Source organism: Sus scrofa, chromosome 9 (assembly GCF_054392235.1).
Source record: "Sus scrofa isolate SSC_HxYL_T2T_F1_AM1 chromosome 9, Sscrofa_HxYL_maternal_Yorkshire_Landrace_v2.0, whole genome shotgun sequence".
Taxonomy (NCBI): domain Eukaryota; kingdom Metazoa; phylum Chordata; class Mammalia; order Artiodactyla; family Suidae; genus Sus; species Sus scrofa.
In genome coordinates, this window is record NC_139391.1 from 38,280,816 (window position 1) to 38,293,800 (window position 12,985).

The 12,985-nt window shown below is 38.2% G+C and overlaps 1 protein-coding gene across 6 annotated transcripts in view; it reads left to right on the top strand.

The window, feature by feature from the left end:
• Positions 1 to 12,985, top strand: part of ZC3H12C (zinc finger CCCH-type containing 12C) — an 88,350-nt gene that overhangs the window by 22,272 nt on the left and 53,093 nt on the right. The window contains exon 1 of one of the 6 annotated variants that reach the window (XM_013979367.3): positions 12,018 to 12,123. The exons of the other annotated variants lie outside the window; for them this stretch is intronic. Coding sequence (XP_013834821.1) covers positions 12,100 to 12,123 — 24 coding nt within the window. The 5' untranslated portion in view covers positions 12,018 to 12,099. Of the gene's footprint in view, positions 1 to 12,017; positions 12,124 to 12,985 lie in introns of those variants that run through there. 6 annotated transcript variants of the gene reach the window in all.

Genomic DNA, 12,985 nt, shown 5'->3' on the forward strand with positions numbered 1-12,985 from the left:
TAGTAGTTTCCCAGTTACAAAGTTGAAACTCTAGTGTGGCAGTTCAAGATTTTCCATGAGCTGGCCACATCCTGACTTTCTAGCCTGTCCTACAGCAATATTAATTACATAGTTTCTGTATTATATTGAGAGATGGGAAGCAATGGTTGATCTTTGTCTATAGCCATTTATTTTAAAATTATTTTTTCACAATCTACCATCTATATTGCTAAACTGAAAGAAATGTTTTCTCACTTTTGGAGTTCCAGTCATGGCTCAATGGTAAAGAACTCTGTTAGCATCCCTGAGGACGTGGGTTCAATCCCTGGCCTCACTGAGTGGGTTAAAGGATCCTGCGTTGCTGTGGTGTGGGTTGCAGACATGGCTCAGATCTGGCATTGCCGTGGTTGTGGCGTAGGGTGGTGGCTACAGCTCTGATTTGACCCCTAGCCTGGTAACTTCCATATGCCATGAGCATGGCCCTAAAAAGACAAGAAAAGCAAAGAAAAAAGAAAAGCAAAGAAAAAGAAATGTTTTCTCACTTCCCATAAGAAAACCTTTGTTTACTTTCAGGTGCCTGATATAATTTCTCCTAATTTTACTTCCATTTTCTTCTACATCTCTTCACTCCTGCCTACCATCAAATCAGTATATTTTTTCTAAATTACTGGTTCCTAACCATTTTTACACTCGTGATCCTTATTAAGCTTTCTACCGTTATCTTCTTTTTTTGAGTATTTTTTCGTCCAGTTTTATTGGGATGTAATTGACATACACGTTTAAGGTATACAGCATAGAGATTTGACTTAACATACATCATGAAATGATTATCACAATAAGTTTAGTGAACATCTGTCATCTCATAGAGATACACAATTAAAGAAAGAGAAAAAAACATTTTTCCCTGTGATGAGACTCGGGATTTACTCTCTTGACAACTTTCATATACAATGTACAGCAGTGTTAATTCTATTTATCATGTCGTACATGACATCCCTAATACTTACTTATACCTAGAAGTTTGTATCTTTTTACTGCCTTCATCCCGTTCCTCCTCCCCCACCCCTGCTTCTAGTAACCACAAATCTGATGTCTTTTTCTATTTTTTTGTTTGTTTTTAAAGGATAATTGACCTATAACACAAAGTTAGTTCCAGTGACACAACATGGTGATTCAGTGTGTCTATACGTTTTTAAATGGTCACCAGGATAAGTCTAGTTATGATGTGTCACCGTACAAAGATCCTACCCAGTTATTGATACCATTGCCTTCTAATTATCCTTCCTAGCAAAGTATTCCATGACACTTAAATCTTTAGTAGTTTTGCTTACAAAAAAACATAGGTATGTTTGGCTTTTCCAAACTAAATGGTATTCCCCTTTCCTTCCGAGAAACATTATTGTAAATTATTATATTAATTTAATGAAATTCCTATTGTAAGATTATGAGCAGAGGCATAGCATAGGGCATTTAAATTCTATGTTGCTTGAGTTCTTGGTTCTCTAAACGTGATCAGAAGAGGTAGTGAGGCATAGTTGGAGGCTTTGCCTGCATAATATTCCTTCTTGTCTATTAATAAAGACAGAACTTTAAAATTATATTAATAAGAGCATAAAATAATGAAAATCATGTTTTCTATTTTTTGTACTGCCATTTCACTTTTAGTTTAAACTTTTAAGATACTACTTAATATTTACTGTATACCAAGCACAGTTCTAAGTTATTATACATATTAACCTATTTAATCTTTGTAACAGCCCTATGTTATTGGTGTTATTATTCCCATTTTATGGCAGAAGAAACTGAGACACAGGGAAGTCTCAGTGAAGTTGTGTGATTTGTCCAGGATATTTCGATACTTTTTGGTGTTAGTTCTTATGTTCATAAATTATAAGAACTCTGTCTTGCTCATCCTCTTTTCTTTGGACCCTATGCTGGAGTAAACTCTCCCCCAGGACTTATAGTAAAGGGGTCAGTACGTTTCAGAACATGAATAAAGCAGGTATCTAGATATAACAGTGCCTGCATGGGAACTCATGGCCCAATCTAGTCTCCCTTCCTTTGGTACATGGGGAAATTGGTTTGTCTTTGAGAAGTTTGGATGGGATACCATATCCCTTTTCTAACATCAGCAAAATAGTGGTACCCAAATGTGGCAAAGCAACTGAGTTAAAGACAATGACAAGCCAGCCTTATAATTATTGATATAAAAATTCGGAGGGTGATATTTGCATATATAATCCTCTGAAATGTTATCATGTTTTTATATTAGGAAATCTGTTACTAATTCACAATATTAGTAACTCAAAGAAAAAAATGGTATGATCATCCATTTTAATGAAATCCACATTTTTAATTTTTTTAATTTTTTTTCCCTAAATCTTTTTTTTTTTTTTTTTGTCTTTTTAGGGCCACACCCGTGGCATATGGAGGTTCCCAGGCAAGGGGTTGAATCAGAGCTATAGCTGCTGGCCTGCACCACAGCCACAGCAGCATAGGATCTGAGCCATGTCTGTGACCTACACCACAGCTCACGGCAAAGCTGGAACCTTAACCCAGTGAGCAAGGCCAGGGAGCAAACCTACATCTTCACAGATGCTAGTCAGATTCGTTTCTGCTGAGCCACGTCAGGGAATGACCCTAAATCTTTTATTCAGGAGGAAAATATATTTCTATAAATGACTTTTTAAAGGCTATATGTATATAACGCAGAGTGTAAATCTCTAGCTGTATATAAACATATAATTACATAGCTAACCCTTATTAAGTGCTTACTGTGTTCCTCGCACTGTTTCAACTGTCACGTGCTTTATATTTATTCAATAAATTTCAAATACAAACAGTTTATTTTTTTTCTTTTTTTTTTTAACAGCTGAGGCATGGGGAGATCAATTTGCCCAGTGTAATAATATGTGTATGTTTTATGTGTATGTGTGTGTATGTACAACCTAACCAGCAATCAGTACAATGCTTAGTAGTAAAACACTAGAGACATTCCCATTAGTGTCAGGAACAACACACAATAATTGCTATTATTGTGTTATCAATAATACAATGTAATTGGAGTTATCAATAATACAGTGTATTGTTGTTATCAATAATACAATGTAATTGAAGTTCCCTCTGTGGCTTAGCAGAAACGAATCTGACTGGTACCCATGAGCATGCAGGTTGGATCCCTGGCCTCGCTCAGTGAGTTAAGGATCCAGCATTGCCATTAGCTGTGGTGTAGGTCTTAGACTTGCCGTGGCTGTGGGTGTAGCCTGGCAACTACAGCTCTGATTTGACCCCTAGCCTTGGAACCTCCATATGCCATAGGTGTAGCCCTAAGAAGACCAAAAAAAAAACCCCACGAAATAGTGTAATTAGACAAAAGTATGGAGAAAGATATAAAAATTAGTTAAGGAAGATGCAATCTGATGATTTTACATTATTATATATACCTGGAAAAACCAAGAGCCTTAGTGAAACACAATAGAAAATTAGGAGTTCAATGAGATACCTAGTTCACTAAAGTTTTATGTATAAGAACAAAAATAAGAATAATTTTTGACCCTAAGACTAACTAGTTATGAAATATAATAAGAGAAGGGGAAAAAAACCTCCATTCATAGCAGCAAGAACAAAAGCAAAATATTTTAAGATAAGTTTAAAAAGAAATCTAAAAGCCTCTTGCCAAAAATCTAGGGAACTGTATTGAAAGAGGAAAATTCAATGAATTACTCTTGATTAAACAGTGTAATAAATCAGCAGTGCTTTTTAAGCAAGTATTACTACAACACAATCTCCATTGAACTTCCAACGGCTTTTTGGTTAAAACTTATCAAAGCAATGCTTAAGTATCTGAAAGCATATACATGCAAAAATAGCCAGGATAAAAATATGGAAATGAGGAGAAAAAATATATAATGATAGAAGACTTACTCATGCAGGGTAACCAATGTATTATCAATCTACAATTCTTTATATATATATATGTATATGTATATATATGTATTATTACTCAATGAATTTATTACATTTATAGTTGTACAGTGATCATCACAATCCAATTTTATAGGATTTCCATCCCACACCCCCAGTACATCCCCCCACCCCCCAAACTGTCTCCTCTGGAAGCCGTAAGTTTTTCAAAGTCTGAGTCAGTATCTCTTCTGCAAAGAAGTTCATCTTGTCCTTTTTTCAGATTCCACATGTCAGTGATAGCATTTGATGTTGGTGTCTCATTGTCTGACTGACTTCACTGAACATGATAATTTCTACATCCATCCAAGTTGCTAAAAACAACAATCTTAATGTAGAAACAGGCACAGAAATAGAAAAAGATTGATAGAACACAACTGAAAGTGTGGAAGTAAGCCCAAGTTTATAAAACATTAATATTAAAATAGGGTCATATAACTCACTCTGATCAAAATCCTCCAAAGGTTTCCCATCTCAGAATAAAAGCCATGTCCATCCTCTGACCTACTACCTTGCTACTCAAAGTAGGTTCCATGGATCAAGAACAATAGCATCAGCTGTGCACTTGTTAGAATGCAGATTCTCAGACCCCACCCAGGTTTCTTGAATCAGAATCTTCAAGATTCTCCTGTGATTGAATTGCTGTGTAAAGTTTCGAGAAACACTGCCCTTCGAAGCTCCATATGACATGCCTTCTCCTGACCTTACCTTTCTGACATCACCTGCTGTCTCCTCCCCTGTGCGCATGCCACCAGGCATACTGGCGACCTTGCTGTCCCTCGAACACCTCATCTCAGGGCTTTGTACTTATCCTTGCCTGTTCTTGTTATACATTCTTTCCACTTCATTAAATACGAGCTTATCAGAGAAGCCTTCCTTGATAGAAAGTTTCTTTATAGCATTTACCATCACCTGACATGCACTTACTGTTTATATTCTCTCCCTCTGTGATCTTGGCGAGAGGAGGGATTGGCTTTATTCTTGCCGTACCCCCACCTAGCACCTAGCACCTAGGAGGTGTCCATTTGATGAATGAAACTGGCATTAAAGATTACAGGTAAAATCTCTAAGAGTTCTGAAGAGAGGGCGAAATTACAGTCAGTCTTTTTTCTTGAACAGTTTACTCTTGAACCTCACAGGCATTCAGGAACTGACGCTCCATGCCATCAGAAAATCCTAGTAAAACTTCACAGTTGGCGCTCTATAGCCAGTGTTTTGTACCCCTGGGTTCAAGCAACCAAGAATCACGTAGTCCTGTATGCATCTATTGAAAAAAGAATCCACACATAAGTGGACCCATACAGTTCAAACCCAGTGTTGTTCAAGGGTCAACTGTGGTTGCTGCAAATACTGCTCCTAGAGGGTTCCTATGAACCTCCGGTCAGAACATTTTCTCAGACTAATCAATACATAGCCTTGTTATACACGTTTTAGCTGTTTAGAGACACCTTATTAAATATACACTGTTGATTTATTATCATTGAGCTCACAGCCAACTCTTGCTTACCAACACATATTTTCTCCAGCAGGCACGTCACAACCTTCTTGTGCTTCGATACCTTTTCAGCACTAGACTTGGGGCCATTTAAATAGCAAATTTGGGAGTTCCCACTGAGGCACAGCAGGTTAAGGATCTGCCGTTGTCTCTGTGGTGGTGCAGGTTCGATTCCTGGCACAGCACAGAGGGTTGAGGATCCAGCATTGCTGCAGCTGTGGCATAGGTTGCAGCTGCAGCTTGGGTCTGATCCCTGGCCTGGGAACTTCAATATGCCACAGGTGCGGCCAAAAAAAACAAAAACAAAAACAAGAACAAAACAAAACCCCAGCAAAATTCTCCAACAAAAAGCACAAAAATGCAGAAAATAAGCACTAACTAGTCCTTTTCAGGACATGTTTCAGTTGAGGGCTGGCGTGTGTGCCTTTGGCAACTCACATTTTTCACCTCTCTGCACATGCATGTGTCTGTGGAATGACTGTAAAGCACTGTGAGGATTAATTCAGAGTTACAAATAAATTTTAGTAAGTATGCAGATTTGCAAGTACAGAATCCACAAATAATAAGGACCCACTATGCACCATTCTTCCAGTTAATTTAATGTGTTTCTAATATGTGCCATGCTCCCAGAATTCTTTACCCCTTAGACATTTATCAAGTCCTAGCCATATGCCAGGTCCTGTGCAAAACTCACATAATCCAAAGATAAGTTCAGTAGTGTTCCAGAAAAGGTTGCATGGCAGATTTCGGGTTTTAGCTAAATCTTCGAAAGAGATAGGCAAAGTTTTAACAGGTGAAGCTGTGGAGAAAGGTATTTCCCCTTCAAAGAACCTTTAAGCCAGTGTTCTTAAGCTTGGCTACACACTAGAATCACATGGCCTATCTCCAGGCTTCATGTAGATGAAGAAAAATTAACATCTCTAGGAGTGGGACTCTGACACCAGTATATTTTAAATCTCCCCAGATAATTTCAATGTACAACCAAGTTGAGAGAACCGCTGCTTTAAATCCTTGTATTTGGCTGGAGAGTAGGTTATGTGAAGGGAAGTGAAGAACAAGTAAATGTGGAAAGGAGACTTGGCCCAGATATTGAAATACTATCATTTATTTAGCACATATTTATTAATTGCCTGCTAGATTCTGCTAGGTGCTGAAGACACAGCAGAAAAAAAAAAAAAAAAAAAAAAAAAAAAAAAAAAAAAAAAAAACCACACAAGAATCCCTGGCCTGTTAGAATTTACAGTTGAATTGTGTTGGCAGCTGTTTAGGATGATTCATAGTCTAGATTTAACTTATAGTATATGGTGATTTGCATTTGGTAGGCATCTTTTCCTAAATGCTCAGAATTCTAAATTTAATGTCTAAATTACTATATCACCCTCTGATATGAATAGAACACTATAAAGAAAAACTGTGTTATAAACTTATGTGCTGATTTCACTGAGCATTTTTCTAACACAACCATTCATTCTGTTAGCCTCTCAGAATTTTTCAGTTTCTTGCACACCAGGGTAATTGTCTAAAATCAGTAGTATAAGGACCATTGGAAGTCCTAACTCAAGCATTTCATTTTCCCATCTTATAGGAGTTGGTATATAAGGAACTATTACCTATTTTGATTATCAGTAAGAATTTTTATGTATGTGTGCATTTGTGTGTGTGTGTGTGTGTGTGTGTGTATTTAGGGCCGCACCCACAGCATATGGAACTTCCCAGGCTAGAGGTCAAATCAGAGTTGTAGTTACCGGCCTTTGCCACAGCCACAGCAACGCCAGATCCCACCCACATCTGTGACTTTCCCCATAGCTCATGGCAACATTGGATCCTTAACCTATTGAGTGAGGCCAGGGATTGAATCTGCATCCTCATGGCTACTAGTGGGATTCTTAACCTGCTGGGCTGCAAGGGGAACTGCAAGAATTGTTTCTTTTTAACTTTATCCCCTCATATGTATCTTTAAAGTGGTCTGTTGAGAATTAACTTATGTCTTTTTATCACCTTTTTCTCCCTTAATAGTTCTTTATAACAAAACTTTTTATCATTCAAAATTGTTTGAGGGGTTCTTTTTCTTATCGCAGTTCTGCAACAGTTGAGAAATAGAGGAACCAGGCAGATGGATATCAAAATAACAGCTCTTTCTTTCATGGAGCTGCTGCAGAACATGTCTTAGGAGCACAACATAAAGGGCTTAGCAACATTCCCCAACTTAAGAAATGTTTACCCACCCAATTTCAGGCAGGGCTGGAGATCAAAGCAACTATGTGCTCTGTGCACCTGGAGGATCCCAGGAGAAATATGCCGAGGAAGGGGCTGCACTTGGCATACACAACTCCTCTCCCCAGACTTACCCATCAGATAAGGCATCCAAAAGTGCATAGGAAGAGGCCAGAGTCGCACTTCCAAGGGCTGCCCCTCCAGCTGGGAAGTTGAAGCCAGAGGAGCCGCTCATCCCTGCCAGGCTCGTGCTTACCCAATTCCACAGCCTAATGTTGAAAGCAGCCCCAATGGCAGAACCGGGGCTCTTTGATAAGCTCGCCCTGTCTGTCACAAAGAGAAATAAAAACTAGCAGGGAGCATTTTGTTCACAGGAATGCCTGCGTTGAAACTTGCAGGAGCCTGTTTTTCTCACTGGTCCTATTTTTCACTCAGATGTCTTCTAGATGTCAGGGCACTGCGGTGTGCCGTGTAGGGGGTTTTGTTGGTGTGGATTATGGAAAATTAAATGGTTGTCCTCAACAAGCTTACAGCTAAATAAGTGCTGTGTTATGCAGGACATACTATTCATGTTATAGAAACTCAAAGGAATTGGAAACCAGTCCTTTCCAAGCTGGACCAGTCCAAGAAGATTTTATGGGAAAAATAACCCTTGCGCTGGGCTTAATACCACAGAGGTGATCTGGGTAGGCAGGGCTGGCATGCAAGAGAACATTTAAAAGGTGAAGGGACAGTTGTTTGAGCATCTGTGACTTCACTTTTGCTATTCCTTCACCTTAAGTGAAGTGGGAAGTCGGAGGACAGGCTAGAGGAGCCCCAGTGGTAGAAAGTCTTGAAAGCAAAGCATAGACGTGATCTACTGCTGAGATTTTTTTTTTTTTTTAAGCCTAAGAGTGGTGTCATTGAAAATTACTTTGTAGGGATATACTTAGGGGATATTCAAGGAAGAGATAAGTTAAGAAACAAAAGTAATCTAAGCCCAAGGAAATGAAATAGAGAAAAGCTCTCATGCCCATCTTATCTACTAAATATAGTAGCGCTCAGAGGTTAGTGATAGATTTTGACCCATTTATTTACACCGTGTGTATAAATTCAGTTTTTTGAGGCTGGTGTTTCCCCTCCGTGCCTCAAAAATAAAAGGGTTTTTGGTTAAAATTTTAATCTTCTGGGACAATTGGGAAATTCTGACTTAATACTCTTCTGCAGTGTTATTGTTAGGATGGAAAGAGACTGTAGATTGAAGGCGAACAAATCCATATTAGGAGAAAGGTACCGGGAAGGCAGCTTGCTTCACTGCTGACACAGAGAATTAATAGCAGCATCCAAACCCACATGTGTCACGTTGATACCTCAGCAGATAGTTGAACTTTCAAATGTTAGAAAGGCCCTTGGCATTGACTGATTTGGGTATTACTTCTAAAGCCACACCGTCTCGTTTTCTTCTGTCATAACTGTGCCCTGTGCTCCATCACTAATGGCAGGGACCCAGACAGCCCTGTACAACTGCATTTTCTCTGCAGTGGGAAGTGGACCAGAGCCATGTGACTAAGAATGGCAGGCAGGCAAGGGCCTCTTTTCACCTACAGATGTTTTAATGTGCTTAACGTTATCCAATACTAGCAACCAAGATAGTCTAAATACCACAGCGGGATCTGATTAGCTTTTTCAGATCACTGCCTTTATTTGCTGTTTGCCAAAAAGCTTAATCCAGTGCTAGGGATCAGGCTTCCCACTGAGCCCTTGGGTAGTTTTCTCTCCTTCTTTGTGTTCACAGTGGCAGGAATTAGTGAGAAGATTCCTCCTCCTCCTGAATTAAAGCCATAAAGTAGTAACTATAGTAGCAAAGGGGTAAAGAGAAGAAAGCAAGCCTGAGAGACTGTCTATTCATCCTAAAGAGTGTCCTTTTGATATACAAAAGGGAAAAAGGTTTAATGTAAATTCATAAATATTGACCTCAGTATCTTTAGTCAGCACATAGCTTAAGCTTTAATAGGTTTTAGCTGTAACTGTTCTGCATGAATATATGTTTTTCACTTTAATCTCATTTCATCAAACTCAGTTTTCCTAGAAGTACATGTACTAACCATATTAGTGGTCTTGACTTACCGTCCTTATTTTTTTCAGAGTTGATACCTTTTTTACTCATGAAGTATTTTTTTCAAAAAAGTACTGCCACACCACCAAAAAAGAAAAAAAATAAACTCTAACTTTCTTGATTTTTATGATATCCATATAGTTACCCAAGACATAAAATCTGAGCTCTGTGTATATTGGAAATGCTTTATCTTGATCTTTAATAGGCTCGTGAAATTAGAGACCTTGGGCTTAACTGTTGCAAAAACAGTACTGTAACCCTTGGCAGAAAAATAGTTCTTGCTTTAGAAATTAGTTTGGCCCATTCAGAACCTAATAATTGCATTTGATTTAAAATATATTTTCCAATTTAAAATTTTTCTAATATTTTAATGATATAGATTTTCCTCTCATTTTGTGGAGATCTTATTTACATTTACATTTGAGTGGGCACAATAAGGACATGGCCAAGAGTCCCAACCAATATTAACTATTTTCCAAGTACTCACAGATGGTCCTGACTGAGTAGCCTCTGTATTTTGTGTGTGAGAAGAGGGGTTGATTTAGATTGTTTGGGGTACTCTAGCCAAATATTATACCTTTAGAGTTCATGATGGTATAATGGGAAACCCTAGGCTTTGCACAAATCAGCTTCTATCAGAAAATTGTATTTTAAGAGCTCCTTTTTTGCCTTTACTCTTTTAATTTGCACTGGAATGAAGAGGGGTTATGTGTGTGTGCTCTACATTGTGCAAGTAGGTAGTATAACAGCTCTAGATTTCCTTTTTTTAGATTTCCTCTTTCTTTAGTAGAGAAATATTTTCACACCACCTAATGGTGTTTAAATTTTGATTTTTTTTTTTTTTTTTTTTTTTTTTTTTTGGTTTTTAGGGCCACACCTGCAACATATGGAGGTTCCCAGACCAGAGGTCCAATCGGAGCTGCAGCTGCTGGCCTATACCACAGCTACAGCAATGCCAGATCCGAGCCATGTCTGCCACCTACACCACAGCTCATGGCAAACCAGATCCTTAACCCACTGAGCAAGGCCAAGGATCGAACCTGCGTCCTCATGGACATTAGTCAGATTCATTTCGACTGAGCCACCGTGGGAACGCCCATGTTTAAATTTTGATTGAATTTTTTCATAATCAGAGGCCACTCAATATAATTTATGTAGCTCTTGAAAGCATATAGCATTATAAATACTGCAGTCTGGAACTTTGAAATAAGTCGAGGATAGCAACCTTCCACACTGAGGGGCTAATTTTTTATGTATTGTTTCTTCTTTGTAAAGTTATCTTGTTCCTGAACTGAAATTTGAGTAGTATATCTTACAAATTTTATGAAACTCAAATACTTTAAACAGATAAAGCACCATGTTGTATATTAAAACATAATGAAAGATTTTGCTTTTATTTAATTACATGGTTAACTAGCGTTCATAATAAAATAATTTTACACTGCCCTCTGATGTACATACGGTGGGTTGTTCAGTGATTTTTAGGTATAGGTTAAATCATGTTGTCAGATAGTTTAGATGACTCCATTGGCACAAAGTTGGACTAGTTTTATCTTACTACACTGTAATTTTAATGAACTTTTAACAACCATTTGTTTATAAACTCTTCACTCTTTTTCTTTTGCATTCCTATTTTCATCTTTTTTTATTTTATTGTCTTGCAACAAATCAACCAGTACTTACAAATATTTTAGATTTCCCAGTGTTTCCAGGGAAGTTTGTTTTACTGTAACCTCTGTCTCATTTCACCAGAAACTCATTTAGAAAAAAAAAAGGGATTGCTGCTGTCGTTAATTGCTGCTTTGACACACCTCATTTTCATTATTTCTCAGGAACAGAAAGCTTAATAGACTAGAGTATAGCCTCAACTTTTTGGAAACATGCAACTTTTACTACTTTTAAATATAATTGGTTTCTTTGTTTCATGCATTAAAAACAAGAGGAAAAGCTGAAGTCTGCCCAAGCCAGGTGTTTCTTGTTGGCAGCCCGCTCCCTAATGACTCTGCTCTCAAAGAGCAGCTGCCTACTAGTCCGCTTTGTATGGCCTATTGTTGCTGCACACCCCTCCCTCATACACATGCCGCCCGGGGCCGACCGACCGGAGAATGACATCAACTTGCTTATCTTAGAAACCTGCGAACCTGACGCAGGGTGCTGAGGTTGGCTTGCATCTGCCTGGCCAACTAATTGTGAGCTTTCTGGCCTATGATTGGCTGTTGCTCCACTCAGTAATAGGTTAAGCAAAGACATTGCCATTCCATCTGTTCCCCCATTCATTGTTCTTCTTGCCTGCCTGGAAGTCTGCAGCTAAAATTGTGTTAAGGAGTTACTGCTGAAGCTGCTACAGAAACCAATGTCTTTGTATTTTCCTGAGAACGTGAGTATATGTGCTACTTAATGCCTCGGAAGTTAAACTTTGCTAAATATTCAGAATATTAATTTGAACTCTCTAAAGGATAGAGTGCACCTCAGATGAAAGCCTACAAATTGTTATGTAGTGCCAAAATACCAGAAAATTAAATTCTTTCTGTAAAGTATGTCTGTGAAGCAGATTTTTTACATTTTTATATTCTGGAGTTATGTAAATAATTACTGACAGCTTCATGAACATTTGCAAGGCATTAGCCATGACATTTAATCATTTGTACTTACAGACAAGTTATCACATGTTCTGATATTTTGACAAACAGTGAATTTAGATTTTATCTTCTTGCCAACATTCTTAGGTTTCTTAAGGTGTCACTGTCAGACCTAGGTGCTGTAAGTAAGGTGCTGATAGTAAGATTTGATAGATTTTTTCCATTGTCTTAAAAATCTAGTTTGGGGAGATGGGTTGATATAGGTAGATGTTTCAAACAGCTTGTTTTAGTTATGATGATGAAGCATCCAGTTGCTTTGTCAGCAGTTTTGAGTACTCATTATAGTTTCCAAATTTCTTCTCTCCCACCCCTTTTTTTTCCCCCTTGCATTAGTTTCAGCTATTAGATTGAAGACGTCACTCGGAGAACTATTGCTTTCAAGAGCTCTGTAATGGGGAAGGGAGGAGGAGACAAAGACTTTCATCTATCAGTTGGGAGGGAAAGAAAGAGCATAAAGGGTTAAAAAGAGGTTTTCATTTCTACCACATGCCCTATTGTGTGAACATATGCATACGTCTATTGAAAGTTTTCAGAAGATGGGCAGGCCACCAGTTGCTGGTCTCCTGCAGTTCCAGTAGACATCTGTTGCCCCAGAGCATT